This window comes from Thermobia domestica, chromosome 9, assembly GCF_964235325.1.
Source record: "Thermobia domestica chromosome 9, izTheDome1.hap1.1, whole genome shotgun sequence".
Classification (NCBI taxonomy): domain Eukaryota; kingdom Metazoa; phylum Arthropoda; class Insecta; order Zygentoma; family Lepismatidae; genus Thermobia; species Thermobia domestica.
Genome location: NC_137462.1, coordinates 245,635,458 through 245,658,017, shown reverse-complemented (window position 1 = coordinate 245,658,017; position 22,560 = coordinate 245,635,458). Strand labels below are relative to the sequence as shown.

At 37.6% G+C, this 22,560-nt stretch overlaps 1 protein-coding gene across 1 annotated transcript in view; it reads right to left on the bottom strand.

The window, feature by feature from the left end:
* Window positions 1-1,365: 1,365 nt before the first annotated feature.
* Window positions 1,366-22,560, bottom strand: part of LOC145660648 (BRO1 domain-containing protein BROX-like) — a 62,659-nt gene continuing 41,464 nt past the window's right edge. Inside the window, exons 7-9 of the mRNA XM_081725951.1 lie at window positions 21,498-21,648; window positions 13,205-13,373; window positions 1,366-7,594 (exon numbers count right to left, since the gene is read on the bottom strand). Of these exons, the coding sequence (XP_081582077.1) occupies window positions 7,493-7,594; window positions 13,205-13,373; window positions 21,498-21,648 (422 nt within the window). The 3' untranslated portion in view covers window positions 1,366-7,492. The remainder of the gene's footprint in view (window positions 7,595-13,204; window positions 13,374-21,497; window positions 21,649-22,560) is intronic.

Genomic DNA, 22,560 nt, shown 5'->3' with positions numbered 1-22,560 from the left:
CTGTGGTTTTATCATTTCTCATGCATGTTGGAAGGTTTCTTCATGCATATGTCTGTATGGGTCCCTTTACACCATATTAGGACTTCGAAACACTTGCGTCACTGGAACGGGTGTCAGGAGCGGCCAGTTCAAAGGAAATTAGAAACTGAGGTCACAAGTTAAGACCTATTTTTACCGTAAAAGGCCGGGTCCTTTTTGATTTAGAGTTGTTCATAGTTATCACATGGTGATGGTGGCTGAACTGCAGAGAAGCTTCAAAAGTTTTATTAAAACATTCGAATTGTAGATGAGTCACCTCGTAGCTCTCATGTACTTTTTTTCTTTTTTTAATTAGAGTATACAGGTCAAACGGAAAGTTGGTGCGCTAGGTACTAGATACACATAATCTCCAAAAAAATATAATAATATAATTTTTGAAGGATAGGCAATAAAGAAAACAGCAAGCATAAATAACTATGTATTTCGGTTAAGTGACATTGACAATTGTTGAAACATACACTGATAATTACCATAAAAACCTTCGCATAAACTTAACTCTACAAACATTAAAGTTTTGGGAAATAAATAATTTATTAAATACAAATCTTTAAAAAATAACTAAAATTTTATTTTTCTCTCTTTTTAATTATAATCTTGTAATGGCTTCATGCATAGTTGAGTACTTTAGACAGTTATATTGCATTAATTGTTATTCTTTTTCTGAAGGTAAATTCTATAACTATAAACAAATATGTATACCATACAATAATGTGCCACATAGTTCGGTTCTGATAATTAACATTTTTAAAAATTTAAATGTTTGTATTATTTTGAAACCTGGAATAAACACGCGAAATAAGCCTGAAATATGAGTTATTTTCCAAATTAATCTAATGTACGTAATCAATTAGGCAAAGACTTAAGATTGAACTACAAATCTCTACATGAGATTTGTCGAACATTTTGGCTTAAAATACAAAACTGTTCATATAAAATGAATTTCTTTCATAGGAAGAGGAACTAGCAAACGTCACAGCGTTATTGGACCACTGACTGTGTTGCAGTGTTATGCAACAAACTTTTTCTGTTTTTCTTTCGTAAAATAATTTTATTCTAACAATATAGCAATTCTGTTTCCCATTATTTTAATACTCAATTCGAGAAATCCAGGTCTGTTTACATAGGAGGAAACAATCCTTAAGAGAATCTGTGATTTTTTAGCTGCTTAAATTGCATGCAACAATCAAATTTCTGTAACCGATCAGTCCGATTTTCCGTATTTCAAGTGTTAAGTCTATAGTAAATCGTAGTTTTATTAATTCTAATTATACGCGGAAACTTTTAGCCAGCTTTTGGCCTGGGCTCTAAAATTCTCCGCATTGAAGTTTTATTTATTTATTTATTTATTACAGAAAGAATGGTTATAAGTGTGTGTTATTCACAATCCTTTGATCAATATCGATTGCGTATTTAGATATTTTCAAAATATTTTATTAGCGTAGTGTTCTTAAATATTCACGAATTCTGCGAGTAGTTTTTCATCTCGTTCGAATGGCCTCTTAAAATGAAAAACGTATAAAGAAATTGTGCATAATATTTAAAAGAAAAAATACAGCAATGTTTAACGTTATGTGGTTTCAATGTACATGCTGGTTTCCGAAGAAACTGACAAAAAGACACATTTATATTTTAAATTCGTTAAATTCTGGCAAGAAAAGCACAAATCTTTGGTTCCACATCTGAAAAATATTTTAAAATGTACTTTTACGAGGATAAACGGCTTCACAGTTGATAGTGAATACAGATTTGAATTACAATGATAAAACATACAAGATGTATGCAGTATGCTGCTGCTTCTAGCTTCATTTAAAAGTACTTCTTTTTTTAAAAAAAGTATTTAATATCAGGTAATCTAAAAAGTATTGAGAATTTTTGCACTTGAGATTGTGTTAGTGTATAAGTCGTAGCAGGTTAAACTTAACGTCCTCTTAACAGGTGAAGCTAGTAGATGTGAAAAATGTGGTGAAATTTTTATCATCACACATAAGATATTGTGCCATGAAGATAAATGGACTGCGCTATATTTTACAATTTTATTTTAATGAAAGCGTAAATGTTAGGCAGATCTGTGAAGAAATTCGTGCTGTTTATGGGCGAGAGACATTATCATCAAAAGAAACACCCACAAAATGGTTCAGCCACTTTCGTATTGGAAATTTCGATGTCCAAGATACTGCTCTTCACACTGAGCAACCAAACACGGCAAGATGGATGATATTCTGGCAAAAGTCGACCAAGAATCATGGCATTACCAATGACTTAAATATCCATCACCAGTGATACACCATTTGGAGAAAACAGGCTATTAAAAGAAGCTTGACGTTTGGGTGCCACATAATCTAACTCAAAAACACTTCCATCTACTGAAACGTAAGGAATTCGAGCTCTTTCTGAAGCAGCTGATCACGAGTGATGAAAAGTGGATAATTTACTACAACAATGTGTCAAAAAGATAAGTGATCGAAGCGAGGAAACGCTCCACAGTTTCTCGCAAAGTCCATACTGATGCTAGGATAGTGTAACGCTGCGCGTTTGAAGGGTTTTGAAGGGCATCGTGCATGACGAGCTGCTGCCGCCGCGCAGAACGATGGAAGCACCAAGCAATTAAAGCGAAATGGCCGGAACTAGTTAACAGAAAGGGTATCGGATACCACGCTGACAACGCCAGACCGCATAGATCATGAATGACCCGTCAGAAATTGAGAGAACTTGGCTGGAAGATTTTAAGGCGTCCAGTGTATAGCCCGGGCTAGGCACCGTTATCATTTGTTTCGGTCTCTGCAGAACTTCCTGAATTGTATTTAGCTTTAAAAGAGTCCTGTGAGGCACATGTGTCGTAATTTTGCACATTTCCCACCACCAAAAATCACGGAAGTCCTATAGTGACGGGATTGTCGTGTCGCTGGAAAAATGACAGAAGGCCATCGAACAAAACAGTATATATGTGTGGTTTCACGTTAGTTTCAAATCACGATAAATGTATTCTCAATTTTGAGCTCCAAAGGTTCAATACTTTTTAGACAACCTGATCCATATGTTTAAAAATATACGATACATTTTATTGCTATTTTCAAGATAATTTCAATAAAAAACCAGCGCCTTAAAACTGTTTCTCATTGTTGAAGAATACATCTTGAAATACATATTGACGCTCTAAATATACATGGGGAATATTCGTGAACAACGAAATCTTGAAAAGACATTTTCTTGATAGTTGTTAGGTACTAAAAAGCTATATTACAAAACAATATTTATAGAATTTGAAAATTCAAATAATAATAATAATAATAATAATAATAATAATAATAATAATAATAAATATGGAAGTTGGACAAGGGAATATCACTAATTTCACTGACGCAATATTGCAAAAATCAATGAGTTGCTCCCTAACTTCGCGCTGATACTCTCTGTGTGTTTAAAGTTTCGCAAAGAATGTCCCTAACATTACCTTTGGAGTTTGATAAAGGCAGCAATTGGGAATGGTGTAGTATTTTCCTCATGGTTGGATTGTGTGAACTGAAGACTAGAAAGATATCCACATCTGAATGGTGTCAAGATATTTATATCTACTATGGATTCATTTTAGATAACCTGATAGGTAATCGACACAAACTTCACATATTCCCATCTCTTTGCTATCGCAGAGTTAGTCTTCACAGGGAGGGAAAATTTTTAATATACAGTATCGTGTAAAATCTGAATTTTTACCCCAATTCACTCGCAACTGATGTCGTTGAGAAAGCAATGCTGTTCTTTTAATTACTTTCAATCCCTGCTACCCACAATTACTATTTTCAAGTAGCATTTTTTGTAGTATTTTTGTGTGTATATTTCTGTATATTAGTACTTCTAACATGAAAAGTAGCCTTCAAACCTAAAAAGCTTGGCCACCTGCTATAGAGGATTCAGTAGGTGATGGTTGTTCCTTAAGCATAAAATCCTTGTCTCAACCACTATCAAGACAATACAACCCTTGTTATATATGACAATAATTGCAAAATGCTGCCATATCCTCCCTCAACCACATTAAGTGAAAATGAAAAAAATAAATGGAAAATGAAAAGGGTATGACTTCTGCATAAAAGGGCATATTTGGCAAATTACTTTTTACCCTGTAAACTGAGAGCAGCTTCTGATGTTCAGATAGTGTTGAAGCGTGGGTGTTCTGAACGTTTCCTGGAGTTGATTTCACTTTCTTTCTTTAAAGTATTTTCATTTGTGGTCCATTGTATAAATTTCTAGAAACTTTGGGGAAGATATTGAATGACTGGACAGATCTAGCCAACGGCACAACATGCGTTCTGTGCCGTCAGCGAGAATCAGAAGATACAAATGAGCCTATACGTCACGAGCAGAAAGAGATGATTTTGTTAATTGTCGAAGATTATTCATCAAAAGACATTTATAATATAAATGTAACTTCTCTTTCTATTATTCAAAGGAGATCGTTAGCATTAAGTTCAATCAAAGTAAAGACACAAGTCAGTAAAAGAAAGAAAGAAAAAAAAAAAGAAAAGAAAAAGAAAAAATACACGCATCCCACATTACAGAAGTTTATTCATATATGTTGAGTTTGTCAATGTGCAAATGTATTGCACATGCGCAACCCATCAACGTAAGATTTCCATGAGGTAAGGAATAGTCTCTTTAGTCACGCAGTAGAGCACTGTGATCGAGCGTAGTCTCATGTCGCCGAAACTGAATCAGATTCTGGGAGGGGTTCATTCTGGCCCGTTTTCCAACGTTAAGTTCACGACGTCGCGCATGACGTAATTTTCGTGTAAGTCGTGCCACTGTGAATCATATTATAAATATGCGGCACAGCATCCTGGGCCCACCACGCCGACGCGAACACCTAGAAACTGGCCTCCCATGAGGAGAAGCCCGCCACTACTGTGTGGGGTTCGGCGTATGACAATCTCCGAAAATCCCCACACACAGCGTGCGATGGCAGCAAATGTCGCATATCGCAGGCGACAATCAACCACACCATTCCCCGCGCCTCATAGAAGTGCACGCCTTGAAACCGTGTCATGTGGCTAAGCGAGAAAAAAACTGCAGGTGGCCGTATAAACATCTTTAGGTAATCGGTGAAAGTTTGTTGTTACCATTGATGAGGTGTGGTGTGGATTTACCTCACAGACTGTGGTAAAGTTTATGCCATTATATACAGAGCTATTGATGCTACGGGCCAAGCACGTTCTTCCGCCAGCACGCAGTTTCCCATTCCAGTGACCGATTTCTCGTACAGCGGGAAACTGCATTTTCGAAAGGGGGAGCGAAACGTCAAAATCAATGCTGCGTATTACTAGACTCATATCCTGCCAAATGTACCAGCATGAAATCCCAGCATTGTACGGACATGACGAGAACAAAGTTGAACTGCACCCAGACAAGGCATACAGTCACACGGCGAAAACTGTTGGAATTCTGTCGTTGTATGGAACAAGAAACTGGAATTGTGATAATCCCCTTCTCTGACATCCCTGTCAAGAATCCAGATGCCAGCCTAATGGACTCCTCACGCGGCACCTGCACCATTGTTGAGTCCGCATCGTCCCCGGCCTGTGGAAAGCCTGTAAAGAGGAGTGGGATGCAATGGTGGAATACCCATAGTCCAGCTGCCATACAATCTCTTGTAATGGAAACTCCAATGCTGGTCAATAGTCAGAAGAGGTGGCATTTCCTAGGTACAGCTGCTATACAGTCTCTTGCAATGGAAACTCCAATGCTGGGCAATAGTCAGTAGAGGTGGCATTTCCTAGGTACAGCTGCTATACAGTCTCTTGCAATGGAAACTCCAATGCTGGGCAATAGTCAGTAGAGGTGGCATTTCCTAGGTACAGCTGCTATACAGTCTCTTGCAAAGGAAACTCCAATGCTGGGCAATAGTCAGTAGAGGTGGCATTTCCTAGGTACAGCTGCTATACAGTCTCTTGCAATGGAAACTCCAATGCTGGGCAATAGTCAGAAGAGGTGGCATTTCCTAGGTACAGCTGCTATACAGTCTCTTGCAAAGGAAACTCCAATGCTGGGCAATAGTCAGTAGAGGTGGCATTTCCTAGGTACAGCTGCTATACAGTCTCTTGCAATGGAAACTCCAATGCTGGGCAATAGTCAGTAGAGGTGGCATTTCCTAGGTACAGCTGCTATACAGTCTCTTGCAATGGAAACTCCAATGCTGGGCAATAGTCAGTAGAGGTGGCATTTCCTAGGTACAGCTGCTATACAGTCTCGTGCAATGGAAACTCCAATGCTGGGCAATAGTCAGTAGAGGTGGCATTTCCTAGGTACAGCTGCTATACAGTCTCTTGCAAAGGAAACTCCAATGCTGGGCAATAGTCAGTAGAGGTGGCATTTCCTAGGTACAGCTGCTATACAGTCTCTTGCAAAGGAAACTCCAATGCTGGGCAATAGTCAGTAGAGGTGGCATTTCCTAGGTACAGCTGCTATACAGTCTCTTGCAAAGGAAACTCCAATGCTGGGCAATAGTCAGTAGAGGTGGCATTTCCTAGGTACAGCTGCTATACAGTCTCTTGCAATGGAAACTCCAATGCTGGGCAATAGTCAGTAGAGGTGGCATTTCCTAGGTACAGCTGCTATACAGTATCTTGCAATGGAAACTCCAATGCTGGGCAATAGTCAGTAGAGGTGGCATTTCCTAGGTACAGCTGCTATACAGTATCTTGCAATGGAAACTCCAATGCTGGGCAATAGTCAGTAGAGGTGGCATTTCCTAGGCATTGAAATTCGACTCAATATAGACAAATGAACCTCTGCAGTACGGTGCTGTGCATATTTCGTACCCTTAGCAAATATTAGATATTATTATTATTATTATTATTATTATTATTATTATTATTATTAAAAAAAAAACACTTAATAAGAGACCGATTTTCAATGGCATGAACACTGATCGCTTAACAAAGGGTTCACTGTATATATATATATAAACGACAATATCAAGAATTTTTGACATATGAAGGTTCATTTTCTTTTCAACATTAAGCGCAGAAAAGTAAAAAATACATTTTGTACAGAAACTTGCATAAGCTATTACACATAATTAATAGAATATATATTTACTATTTCATTGTATAAATCATCTCTTGATTACTCTTCCGTTTCCAATAATTTTTATTTCAATTATAGTTACTAGCAGACTAGAATCTTCGTTACTAAGTTTAAGTGAACAATATACACTTTAAAATACGTATGCACAACATGCATTTATATATACATATAATACATACAAATAAGTATAAAATAACTTTACATAATTCATTTGGTTGTCAGTTTCCTCATAAAAGCACACAAATTATCGGTGATTATGTTTAAAGTAATCATTTTGCATATCTCCGTTACATACCACTTATTTTTAACAGTAAAATATAATTCACATCGCACAATTTGAGGGCAATATTTACATTATTTGAAGATAAATTATATACTATTGCAAACTGCATCCACTACTCGTTGTTGGATCTTTTGATGATTGGTGCGGATTTACTTCTTTCACTGGAGGCAGATCACCTTCCACTTTATCGGTTTTCTAAAATATGAGAAAGACATCATCATTAAATTCACTTCTAAATTCCATGATAGAACTAACAAATCCTTATTTCTCACACATGAAAAAAATGCTCTTTGTGTTCTTAAGTAGGACTAGTCAGTGTTCGAAGTGAAAAAAAAAGCAGAGGCGGTATGCTTCATTATGATTTTGACTCGACATACCGGCTATCTAAATTTTGAAATACAATGAGGGTATGTTGTTTAAAAGATTGCATTTCTATTTACTGTGCATAATGACTGAAAACCAATGGAAAGCTTCTCTGTAGTTACGGGGGGAGACATTGAGAGACTTTGATCCCCCGCCAACAACTTTCTGAAAAAAAAAAATATAAAAAAATATCCTCTTATCTTGTACTAGACAGAATTATGCAAGAAAATGCTCAAAAGTCAAGTTTTTGTTTTAACAATTTCCTGCGAATAAACTCGCGGACCCCTCAATCGACTGAGGGATATCCCAAACCCCCGGAAGATGCGCCCCCCACAGCAGACAACCCCTAAATCAACCCATGCTCAAAACATGACATTTATATGCATTAAGGTAAGAAGACACACACACACATAAGAAAGAAACAATTAAATATGGGACATCAAAAATACAAACTAGATGAACGTCTTTGAAGATACCTCCTTTTTAAAAACAAAAGGTATGAAAAAGATAAAAATATCGATGTTGTCAACTTACAAATTATTTCTACATAACAAATAAAATCTTTTTACGTACAGAGCTATTCGTCAATTACTGTGTATAAAAATGGATTTATTAAAGCTATTAAACATCTACTCTCCAGTGGCGGTATGTCTTGATCACTGAAAAAGCAGAGGCGGTATGGCATACCACCGCATACCGTCTCACTTCGACCTCTGGGACTAGTCATATCCCAAGATTATAAACTACTTTGGGGATACCTAGTCAGAAAGAACTACTTCACTTCTAATTATGTCATTTTAGTGTATATAGTTCACTTCAAAAAATAATGACTTTTTAACTACTTTCGTCTGAATGGTGTTATCCTTACATGAGAAATGGGTCCTACCTTGTGCTCAGGTATTTTGATGGAGTGATGGTTTCCAAGAGATTCCTAGGATGTTATGTTTTCAAATAAACTATGCCAGATGAAATGCGTATACCAATAACAGATAAGATGAATGGAAGGGATTTGAAACAAACAACGATATGATATCTGACTCAGGAAACTACTGAAGTGAACCGAAGTTCTTTAGTGTTCCGAACTACCCCACCTCTCTATTACCACAAATGACTCGCCAACCGAAGCCCCATTTAATGGAAACTATGAAGCAATTACAAAAATTAAATCCAAATTCGTTATTCAATTTTCTGACACCTTAAGCAGTTTGCGCTGTCTTGCCCAGCTACCCTTGTGGAACCCCACAATACGGCCTCTTCCGAACGCCGTCAAATGCTGGTAATGCGTACGAGGCATTGTGTTTCTTGACCTTTCATCACTGTGCTCACTCACTCTCTCGTGCTTTTTAATTGACTGCACGAGCAAAACTGAATTGCTTAGTGCTGACATTACTGCCATCTGGTCGCTATTCGCGATGTTCCCAATCTTTGAAACTATAGCGCTACACTTCTACCGAACTGCAGTTGAATTAAACGATTCCTTCATGAACTTCACTTCTTTTTTTCTTCTTTCTTTCTTTTTTCTTTGGTTAGTGAGTGTATATATTTACTAAATGTTTAATATCTCTATTTGAAGAAAAAATAGAAATTGCCAAATAAGTAAACGCTGTGTCCATTGAATCTTACATTTACAGAATACAGTGTGTGCCAGAAACACTTGACGACACTAAAAGTAACAGCACTTCAGGGGAAAGTGAAATAATTTATTTTTTCACGAAGATATATTTTTCTTTTCATGGAGAATTAAGTATCATTTTATCCTAAAAATAACATTTCGTAAGTGTCCACTATGCAGATTAACACACACTCGTAGTTTGTGGGAGGAAATAATGCACCATATTTTTGACCTCTGCATAGGATGCTCCATTAATTCACATGGGTTGTTTGCAGCCCAGAAATGACAGTTCTGTTTGTTTACATACCTGCACAAGTAGAAATGAACCTCATCTGTTCACAATGTTATGTTCAAATCGCAGACGCTCCATAAATAACCCATTCAGTAAGTCCATGAATAACTTGGATCTTGTAAGGATGGTAGTGAAGATACTCGTGCAGGATCCGACGAACGCTGGTATTCGCCAACCAAGTGCGACACATTGCCTACGCAAACTCGCGTCAAACACACGAGTCGCATTTTCTGGTATACATAGAGAACGACGTCGTCCTTCGCAGTTCAGTCTTGAGGCCATTTTGATACCCATAGCAGCAACAGAATACTCCGATTAGGGGAATCGCGTCGACCAAACTTACGTCGAAAACTGAGCTGTGTAACCGTGATAAGACTATCTCTATAAACTCCTCTACCGCCACAATGCAGTGTTATACAGACCAGCACTCCACCTCAATTGAACTTCAGAGGACAGTAATCGCAGTGATGCGTAGTGTGTGTTCTGACAGAAAATGAATAAAAACAGTTAGGTGTTTGTGCTTCACCTTATATATGACTGCATTATCTTCAGTGATAAATGTCTTTTCTCTTTTCTTTCTTTTTTAAATATACCTGATAAAGTGAAATGAAAGATGATGTGCACATGACATCATTTGCAATCCTTCAATGTAATCTTTTGCTGCCTGAACACGTTTCTACGAACCTTGGAGACGTGTCAGTGTGCGTAGAGACCGCTCTATGGCCGGAATGATGCTCGGGACGTTTCTAAACCGTTTCCTTTTCATTCGTTCTTTCACCTTAGGAAACAGATTGTAGTTGCAGACTCATGATAGACGAATAAGGTGGGAGCTCCAACATCTCCCACCCCCACTGTTACAGTAAGTTCACTACTTGTGCTTTTAGGTTTGATTTTAGCGTCTCTTTCAGCAGCGACGCTATATGAAACACGAATCTACAGCTTAACGTGGGATTAGAACCACATAAGCTTCCGCCGGGAATGAAACTTGGAAGGCGCGTACGCTAACCGCTTAGCTACGAGGAAGATCGCCACTTGTGTTGGCGCCACACATTTTGCGTTATCGTGAAAAATGATGGGCCCCAATTGTACAAAATGATGGGCCTGAGAGCAGGAAGCAAAATGGGTACGAAGGTAACTCATGTAGTAGTGTGCATTCACTGTAACCCCTTGTGAAACAACGTGTGAAAGAATAACCCCTCGGTCATATGCACGATTACCACCATCTTCAAATTCCCCGGTTGTCTGACATTTTTATGGTCATATGAAACCGGATGACGCTACTCACTTGACTGTCGCTTCAATCCCGATTCATACCATTTGGTACATGCTTCGTCGTTCCAATAATGGGAGAAAAGAACAGGTTAACTTCCAACTGCGAATGTTCACAGTGCATGTACACAATCCCTTTTTATGCAATTTCTGTACACTTATGTCCAAAATTATTGTCGCATATCTATAACTGTCTTCTTGTAAGAATATAATTTGATAATGATTTTGCAGGGTACTTTTAATACTGATACCATGTGTATAATCGGGAAATGTATTTTTGTGGTAAATTTGATAGGAAAAGAATTGTAAATACGAAAATTAGAATGAGTAACATAAAATGTTGCTAAATGGACAAGAAAATTTTATTTTTGTTTTATTGTTCTTATTTACTGCTCTTTTGACATGAAATTTGCCACATACATGTCTTTGCCGATTATACACATACTAACATTATAAGAAATACCAGGCGAATTCGTTATCAAATTATATTCCAAGAACAATACATCTATAGACATGCGACAATAATTTTGGATATGAGTATACATCAGTCAGAATATGCAATACCTATTTTGCTGATATCTTACGCATGCTTAGGTTCAAGTTTAGCATCTGGTACAGAGAGAATTAAATATTAAATTTATTTGATAATTCACCACATGTCCATCGACGATAATTCTCCATCAATGTACGCAGTGTATCCAGGAGGGTGAATGTGGTGCCTCATGAGGATTCCCGTTACCATGCTCTTTTGTGGCTGATTCACGACTACTGTCAAGTACTGTGGCGCATTTGTCAACAGTGTGTTATGGTAAAGCTAGGTATCCACATGCTCATGTAAGAACTTATGATTTTGTGCATTCCTTCCATATGCAATCTGAAATAGGATGAATATTCGCTATTCTTGATACGTGATAATTCAGGGTGTTATCATGCTTCCAAGTAGTACTATTCGCCACTAAGCACCTAAACACGATCCGTAGGAACATCATAAACAAAGCCCAACAGCCTTTTGTCTCGGCGACAAATGATAAACGTACACAAACTGTATTGCCACTTAAAAAAAAATTAATAAAATAAACAGTTCAAAGCTATTCAACCTTCTTATTGGACCGCGGTGACTGAGTGGTACAACATTCACTTCTGGTGCATGGGGTCCTTGGTTCGATCCCAGCTCGCGCCAAGTGAGCTTGGTGGTAGATAAACACCGTGTGAGTTTTCTCGGGCTTCTCCCGTTTCCTCCCATATTCTTCATTCCACCATTTCCTTCATTTTTCATCATCACAGTCTTCTTTAGCTTAGCCGACATAACCGTGGGACGTAAAACCTACAGATTTTCATTTTATTTTCAACCTTCCTATTATTAACTTTAGAAAGACCACACTACATACGACAGAAATTTCTTTCTTCATAGTCCTACACTGTATTTCCATATTAAAATTCAAAACAGAAAACGAATTTAAGAAAGAACACAAAAAAGCGAACACTTGATTCGCTGCTTTGTAGTGGGTATTCTTGTCACTCCGACAAAAGAAAGACAAATAAATAAATTTGACGAATTATTAATACTGAGACCTTCCAATGCAAACTAGGTTTAGATGCTTAAATTGACATATAAAATTTATGAACAAGGTTCAATCTCCTTTGTACATTCGCCTTACTCAATAAACGTTCTTTTGTTGTAGATTTGTAAAGAACTAATTTACTTAAAGAACTTTGGCGAACAGAGCGAGGACGTGCTCTGTATACCAAAGGAAACAACATTATTCCTTCATTCAGGAAGTGTTCACAAAATAACATGGAAGTGTATGTACTTTGGTTGAGAACTGTACACATGGAAAAGCTGTGTTCTTATTTCACTCCTTTTACTTACATTCTTTCGGAACAGGTTTTGACACACAACTTACTCAGAATCCTTATTCTCAAATATTAGCAGTGTTTTTTTTTTTCTTTCTTTCCTTTTGCAATATAACGATTCTCAAAAATTCTACACATGTCTCACTGTAGACAAGGGGTTGGACATTCCAGATTTACATACACACACGGACGAAGGAAAAACTACTCTTATAATATTTGGCTAATTTGACTAGAAACCCTCGGTTTTACTCAAATCTGACGAGTGATAATGCAAAATTATTTGGAAGTAATTATTACGTATCCAATAGGCTCGCACAAAAATAAATAATCAACATAATGAGTCTGTCTCCCCAACTAACCATTTTTTTCTTAACTTCCAAATGTGAATATTGTGAAATGTGAATATTCAACTTACCGTAGTTGAAGGGTTTTTACTTATGTTATCTGCAACTTGGAAAGTTTCGTATGACGTAGCATTCCATAACGGACTTGGTTGAGGCAATTCGAAAGCTTCTGGACTGACTAAGCCATATGTTGCCTTTATTTGTAGCTCAGGAGGATCAACTGGCACTTTATGATGATAGCTACAGAAAAGAGAAGATTATACATATAAAATTACTTACTAGAAAAGTAAAAACATTATTATACAATGCTAAAAATGGAGCAAAATAAGCCCTTTCGCTCAAACTATTACACCGGGAGGGAAAGAAGTAGTGACAGCAAAAAAATAGCTGCGAAGCATCCACTTGGATACCATATTGGTATATACAGGGTGTATCAAAAAGCACTTTACAACTTTGAAAACTCATATTGATTTACTCATTTATCTTACACACATGGTTTTGGTGTCACTTTGTAGCAAAATACATGAAGTTTTGACTCACATAGTACACTACTTTAGAAACAAACCACCGCAAGCGCTTGGGCAGTTGCAGCAAAGATGGCTGCCTTTACTGGTGCGAGCGTGCTAGCTGTGTGTTTTGGTTTCCTCTCTTGATTTCTTTTTTTGGGGGTTCATCAAGGATACCGTGTTTGTTAGACCTTTACCGACTTTTCTACCAGAGCTCAGATCTAGGATCAACCTCGCAACTGAACAAGTCATACCTGACATGCTGCAGCGGACTTGGAAAGAAATCGACTTCAAATGGGATGTGTGCAGCATCACCAATGGAAGCCACATTGGACCTCTTTGGGTATAAGGTAAAAAACTTGAAGTATTTTGCTACAATATGACACCAAATCTATATAAGATAAGTAAATAAGTCAATATGAGGTTTCAAAATTGTTTTTTTTTTTTTTTTTTTTTTAATATATCCTGTATTTTTCTGACCAATGAAACACATGTGACTTGTATATTGGAAAAAGCAAGCAATAAAATTACTAGTTATACAATGCTCAGGGCATATATTATACAAAATTGTGGGTCTGGATAATTTGAACCTGATCTCTCGATTACCACAGCACTCAATTATTATCGGAGAATAAGTAAGTAAAGAACTGTGGTTTTTGGTGAGAATAAACTAAATCAGATCAAAACACTAACTATATATTAATAATAACTTGTGTTACAGTTTCGACAACTTGTCAGCAGTTTTTAAAACGTAGCAAATAAGACAAAAATTCACAAATACATTCCATATCTTTGCTTCACGAATACAAAGGTGAGCCATAAGTCTTGCAATATTCTGATACGCAACATACCTGTATTTATTATAGTACAATGAGAGCACGTTAACATCCTAACAAGTAACACTTCCCAAGCGTAACACTCCGATTTTAATAAAATTTCGCAGGTAGATACTACACATAAAATAAACAAATACGTGTTTTTATTTTTTGCGGAAAAACGGTTTTAGGAGACAAAAGCCTCCACCAAAAATTTTGAAAATTGACGCCCGAAAGGCAAAAAAAAAAAAAAAAAAAAAAAAAAAAAAAAAAAACCAAGTGAATCAAAGTGAACGAAATTGTGCACAGATATTGCAGACGTAAAACAAGGGAATCCGTGTTTCGTATTTTCCTGGAAAAGACGGTTAGGTGGGGCACGGACCTCTCCAAACCTTTCATCACGAAATATTGAAAGTGCTAGTAACAGTATGTCAGATGTGTGTAAAGGACAGAAGAATTGCAACGAAACTTTGTGTATAAGCAATACGTAAAAAAATAAACGAATACGGGTTTTTTTATTTTCTGCGGAAAAACGTCTTTAGAGGGCAAAACGCCCCACCTAAAATTTTGAAAGTTGGCGCCCGAAAGGCAAGAAGAAGTGGACCGAAATGAATGAAATTGTGCACAGATATTGCAGACGTAAAATAAGGGACTACGGGTTTCGTATTTTCTTGCAAAAAACTGTTGGGTGGGGCACGGACCCCTCCAAACCTTTGATCATGAAATATCAAAAGTACTAATAACAGTATGTCAGAAGTGTCTAAAGGACATGAAGAATTGCAACGAAACTTTGTGTAGGGACAATAAGCAAAAAATAAACAAATACTTTTTTTAAAAAATTTTCTGCGGGAAAACTGTTTCAGAGGGCAAAAGCCCCCACCCAGAATTTTGAAATATGACGCCCGAAAGGCAAGAAGATGTGGACCGAAGTGAATGTAATTGTGCACAAATATTGTAGAGGTAAGATGAGGGAATACATGTTTTGTATTTTCCTTAAAAGAAAAGAACTGTTGAGTGGACCGAGGCGTTGAGTGGCAGAAGGAGTGGACCGAAGCGAATGAAATTGTATGTAGATATTGGATATGTAAAATAAGGCCTTTCGTGTTTCATAAGAGTTTCCATCCGATTTTTTCAAATTTGGCAAGTCAACAACAAGCACAAACAGTATAACCTTCTTTATAGTATTTCAGGAGGCAACTTTAACCGTTACAATGTTTTTCCGCAAGAACAAAAACACTTGTCAATTAATTTCCTGTTTGCTGTTGAGGTATGTGATTTTACATAAGGTCTATACAATATCTAAACACAATTTCATTTGCTTCGGTCCACTCCTTCCTGCGCTATTACGGTAATATTTACTTTTTTCGGAGGGGGCCTAGGCCCCAACACTGTTTTTTCGCACAAATTAAAATACGTTTCATTTATTGTTTTGCAAATTTTCCCTATACGAAGTTTCGTTACAATTCTCCATACTCTTTAGGTACTTTTGACGTATACTTATTTGTACTTTTGATATTTCGTAATCAACAGTTTAGTAGGTCCGTGCCCCACTCAACCGCTTTTTTTTCAGGAAAATACGAAACCTAATTACCTCATTTTACGTCTACAATATTTGTGCACAATTTCATTCAATTCGGTTCACTTCTTCTTGCATTTGGGCCTCAAATTTCAAAATTTTGGGTGGGGACTTTTACCCCCTAAAACCGTTTTTCCGCAGAAAATAAAAACGTATTCGTTTATTTATTTATTTATTTATTTTTTTTTTTTGTTGCGTATTATCAATACACAATGTGTCGTTCCAATTCTTCATGCCCTTTAAGCACTTCTGACATACTGTTATTAGCACTTTTGATATTTTATGATCAAAGGTTTGGAGGAGTCCGTGCCCCATCTAACCGTTTTCAGGAAAATACGAAACACGGATTCCTTCATTTTACGTCTGCAATATATGTGCACAATTTCGTTCACTTCGGTCCACTTGCTTTTGCCTTTCAGGCGTCAACTTTCAAAATACTGCGTGGGGGCTTTAGCCCCCTAAAAACCGTTTTTCGCAGAAAGTAAAAAACACGTATTCGTTTATTTTGTGTGTAATATCTACCTGCCAAATTTTATCAAAATCGGAGTGTTACACGTGGGAAATGTTACTTGTAAGTATAACCCCTCGTGTTAAACTGTATGCAGGCACTTCCCTGCCAGTTCCTAGATTTCACGTCGATACTAGCCTTGTTCTTAGAGGCAAAGAAATCGTCACTGCTATTTACACTTCTGCCAATGGGTGAAGCGTCGTGATTTTCGGGAAGTGCGCCACAGACCGAAACAGGTAGTAATCCGATGGGGCAACGTCAGAATTACATGTCGGGTACCAATATAATTAAGTCCCTGAAATTTTTGTTTCGTTTTTCGAACCGAGAGTAGTTTTGCGTGATTTGTAGCAGCAGAGCGTGCTTTGGATTCACGAATGCAGGATATTTTTAGCGTAGTGCAGCATACATCCACTCCAACTGATCGGATTTGATTTGATTTGATATTAACGTCCCTTTCAGCAGCGACGCTATATGAGACGGGACCTACTGATTAACGTGGAATTCGAACCACATGAGCTCCCGCCGGGAATCGAACCCGGGTCTCCGAGCCAAAGGCGTGTACGTTAATCGCTTAGCCACGAAAGAGCTCTCCAACTGATCGGAATAAAAGTCGGCATTGATAAATACAACAATTAGGAAAGAATTCTACGTGAATTATCCCCTCGTAGTTCAACTACATACAGAGCATATTTCCTCAATCTCAGAATCTGTTACCTGGCGCGGCCGGACCTTGGCTATCTTCGAAATTTTTACAACCTGCACGAAATTTCTGGAACCAACCAGCTGCTATGCTGTGATTCATTGCACCTTCCCTTTTCGCATGACAAATGGTTTAAGTTGTTGCGCAGCGTTATGCCCGAGTTTGAACATATATTTATTTATTTATTTATAATAGGTTTCAAATACAGCACTAGGCCACTTTACACTGAAACATTTTAACATTTTGATATATAACAATTGAAAAAAATGAAATCTTTGAGTTTTACGTCCCGCGGTTATGCCGGTTTAGGCTAAAGGAGAACGGTGATGATGAGTAATGAATGAAGTGGTGGAATGAAGAAAATGGGAGGAAACGGTAGAACCCCGAGAAAACCCACGCACACGGTGTTTGTCCACCACAAAGTTCACTTGGCGGGGGCTGGGATCGAACCCGGGACCCCAAGCACCAGAGGTGAACGCTCTACCACTGAGCCACCGCGACCCCCAACATACCAACTGAATAACAATTTGAGCTCAAGATGGTACATAGCGACATTATAAAGATAGCTTATTTATAGATGATCTGAAAGTGTACTCATTAGAAAAAATGTCTACAGTTTCTGGTAACTGATTATACGTACTAACAATTCGGTTTAGAAGGGTCCTTTGGACAATATTTACCCTTGCAGCTCGAGTATAAAAGAGATCACTAGACCGTGTTGTTCTAGCGGGTACGCGAAAATTGATCTGACTTAATAACTGTTCACATGATATGTGGCCATTTGCACTTTTTTTTTTTTTGGGGGGGGGGCAAAAATATTAGGTCAGAAATTTTGTTTCTCACTAGGGAAGTTTTGATATTGAGGGATTTTAAAACGTCATTTTTTGGAAGTGTTCGGAAGTGAGGTACTCGGTAGGATACAATGGCTACAAAGAAATTAATTACGGAATTTATTTATTTTTTTTTTTAATAAGTAGGACAGGCTATAAACTAGATAGGAGAACAGTACCCAATAGTGGGAGCAACATATGACATAGAAAAAGCTTAAGGAATTAGGATTTTTTATATCCCAGCGTTAAAGGAGTCCCAGTTTTCTCATAGCAGTACAAGATAGTGTGTTTATATAATCCACAAAAGTAAGCTTACTGTCAAAGATAACACCAAGATCTCTGAAAGAGGAGACAGGATTTATGTTCGTATGACCAATTTTGTAAACGTGTTTTATAGCAAGCGCATCGTACTCGGATTGAACTTGTCTGTAGAGTTTGCAATCATCAGCGAATAGAAGAATATTTGTAGAGCTGTTTGTGAACAAAGAAGGCAGATCGTCCACGTATAATAGGAATAGAAGTAGACCCAGAACACTGCCTTGATGAACTCCAAAGTTACGGGAATACGCATCAAATGTTATTGGGCACTTATCCTCACTGCCACTGGAAACCGACTGAAGATACTGACGGAGTGACGGTTTTCCGTCTTGAAAAGTCCGCTTGCCGCACTTCTTTTTAAGCCAATTGGACCTTGTACTTACGGCCGATCACGGAATATACACGTGTCTATTATTTGGGTTGTGAAAATATTGCAAGAATTATGATTCACTCTTACATATAATTCGTATTTTTGTATGGTGAAGTACTAAACACTTCAAAGATTCTACAATCCCTGATAAAAGAATAGAGTATTTTAAAATTTTTACCGCTCCTAAAATAACAAGAAGAGAAACAGTATTTACACACCAGAGTAATACAAAATTCAACAGTTGAGATATTTCAAAAATTCGTCATTGGGTTTATTCAAGTACAAAACATATAACTTGGAGCAGACTCCACATCATTACTGCCTTTAAGAGTGTGTAGTTGGTCTGCAGAAAGAATGGGTTGTGATAATGCTTAGTACATCAGTACAGTTAGCCCCAGACCCAGTTCAATCTCCAGCCCAATCAAATTTTTACTCTAAAACTTAATGTATACCATACTAGATGATGTATTGAAAAACATTAATGTTTAGCTGCGAGAACTAAAGATTAGTAGAACAAGTAGGTACACAAAACACAGATCACAAAATTGAAATGCAAATACATACAGGGTGCGGCACGTAAAACCGGCCCGTCGTAATATTCTGGTATATTGTGTTTTTGGCAACACTTAAATAATCTACCTTCCTACCAAGAGATGGCGTGTCGAGGTCGGGTCGACTTACGTGACCTGCAGCAGTCACGTGCAGCCGCAGCCAGTGAAACTTGTCGAAACCAGTTGAGAAAAAGGCCTCGTTGTGTTAAGCCGGGTGAGTGTCAGTGTGTGATAATGCCGTATTCGATACCCGAGCGTGTTGCCATTGTTGAAGGGTTCATTCTCACTGGATCTTTTGTGAAAACAAAGAATTTGTTTCGGGAGAAATTTCCAGGACGTTCTGTGCCAGCAAAAAGCACCATTCAGGAATTGATTGAAAAATGGCGGCGTACAGGATCGGTTCAAAATGCTCCCAGGAACAGACGACCATCTGTCTGCACACCTGAATTAAAGATGCAGGTGGAGGAGATAATGACAAGAAGTCCTCGAAAGTCAACCAGGAGATTGAGTCAACAGGTTCATGCGAGTGAGAGAAGTTGCAGACGTGTTTTAAGGGGACTGAAGTTAAAACCGTACCGGATAAGTGTTGTGCAAGAACTGAAGGAGCCTGACCTGCAGAAGAGGGTGCATTTCTGTTCATGGCTGTTGAGCAATGTTGTCAGTGGTTTCTTGGATCCACTAATGCTCATCATGAGTGACGAGGCGTGGTTCCACCTGTCTGGGTACGTAAATTCCCAAAACAACCGGTATTGGTCGACAGAAAATCCACACGCAATCCACCAGGTACTCTTGCATGATAAGAAGATTGGGGTTTGGTGTGTCATTTCCGCCACACGCGTTATTGGGCCCATATTCTTTGAGACGACAGTGAACAGTGACGTGTATATGGGAATCCTGGAGGAATTTTATACACACTTGACCAAAGAGGAGCGTCAGTTATGTTACTTTCAGCAGGACGGTGCAACATGCCATACATCAGCTGCATCATTGTCCCTTGTGCATGAGATGTTTACACCAGAGAGGACAATCAGCAAAGGCTTGTGGCCTCCTCGGTCACCAGACTTGTCCACGTGTGACTTTTACTTATGGGGACTGTTAAAGGGAAGAGTATACGAAACAAATCCACACACAATTGAAGAACTCAAGACCAGGATCCAGGATGTCACCAATAGCATTACAACACAAGAACTGACAAAGGTGTATATATGATTCTCCTCAATCGTGCACACATGTGTGTTGAAGTGGGCGGAGGACACTTTCAGCACCTGCTGTGAAGTCTGCTGTGAAGGTGAGTAGTCATATTCAATACATTACATTTCATTTATGTGTTGTGGTTAATCATATTCAATACATTACATTTCATTTTATGTGTTCACTTTACGGGCCGGTTTTACGTGCCGCACCCTGTAGTAATAATGACTTAAATGCTCCATCAGTAAGTAAAAGTATTAAATTCACTTAATGCAAGAAGTTCGTATGGACGGTAATAGGGTGGTTCGTATCTTTAAATTCGCACTTGTACACTGGATATTCTTTCACATTAAGTTAGTTAGCAAGCAACCAAATACATTAATTAATTAATTAAATGTATAATACACCTATTAAAATATATTATTAGGTGTGTATATAGTTAAAGCTTTGTGTACTAAAGTGTACTAAGTATTCTTGTATGTACTAAGCATTCTACGATCTAAAATGATTTTCAAACCACGGTATAATAATTCTAACTACAATACAATTTTTAAAGCTGATGTGACTTAGTCATCAGCTCCAGTCGATCAAAGTTTTACAGAAACGAGGAAACATATGCAGTTATATATGAAGTGATAGGTATGTACTTCTGCTGGTAGCAATACAAAGCCACAAATGATATCGCCTGCTCAATTTACTAAATTTAAAACTAAAGCAATAACAACTAATAATGAAATCTACTTTAACCTTCGACGTTTCACAATTATGCCTTTTAGGCTGTGCTATGGAAGGACAACGTAAGATGAAATCTGCACACCATCTGCAGAAAATCTAGAACACCAAAGCCCTTCGTGATTAAAACGCTTACTATCTGCGCGTATTCCCGGGATCGATTCTACGTTAAATGCTCTACCAAGAGTGAATCTTTTCAGACAACTGATAAGAAGTAGTAATACGTTGATCAATAAATAGTTAATCTAAGTAAATTATTTTACTTACATCAAGCCATTTTCTCTTTCACATTTTTCTAACGTTCGTCTTATGATTGGCTCCAGCCTTCGGAAGAAAAGATGTTGATCTGGCTTCGCTTTAGGAGCGGGACCTTTAGTTTTAGAATAGTCTTTGCATAGTTGAGACGCCTGGTCGTAATCTGAAGAATAAATACAGTACATATGTCGTAAGCTAACAGTTTCGAGGGGAAAGAATCTTTTAATAGATAGTTTATTGTAAATTTTGACTATTGGTAACTTGAACGGAACATGTTACGTTATTACCACACGATTTATCACTTTTTATCGTTTGTATAGTTTGTATTATTCAAGCTGTTAATACCAAACTCAGGGTCAATTAACTGCTCTCGTACTTATATTTAGATCACACTTTTGAGTCATTTATCATTTATCTTGTGCAGAATGATTATAATGACTCCAACATTTCTTTCTACGTACCCCATTTTTATGAAAATAATGCTCTTACACTAATCCCTCACATTTTCGAGAGCTTGTGATTGTAAAAGGGCACAGTTTTCGACACATGCTTATTACAACTTTCCCCTCCTTTCTGATGGGAACACCTCGTCATTTGATTAATGACAAAGAATTTGTAACGAACTACAAAACCACTTACATAGTTAATTTGAATATTACACAGATTGAAACATTCAAAATTGAGGAAACAATACGATTAACGCATCTTTATTGGATGACAAAAAAACAAGACTGTTAACCACAAAAATTGGAGAGGAGGAAGTACACCTGGTGACTACAGTTTCAGGTACAAAATAGCATTACTGGCAAAGATCGGGATGTAAACGAGAAAGGAATAAAAATTACAAAACAAGTCTTTAAGAAGAAAATATATTCTGTAGGTTGTTAAAGAAAGAGCAGTGGAAAAGCTCATGGAATGTTTGAGGTGCAGCATTGTATCTACAGCGCAGAAACAAGAATATTACGCAACGGCGATGAAAGACGATCTGAAGTGATCAAATGTTGGGAGAAAGATCATTGTTGAAAATGTAGGAATTAAGAAAAGAAAAGAAGAAACCAAGACACAGATTAAACAA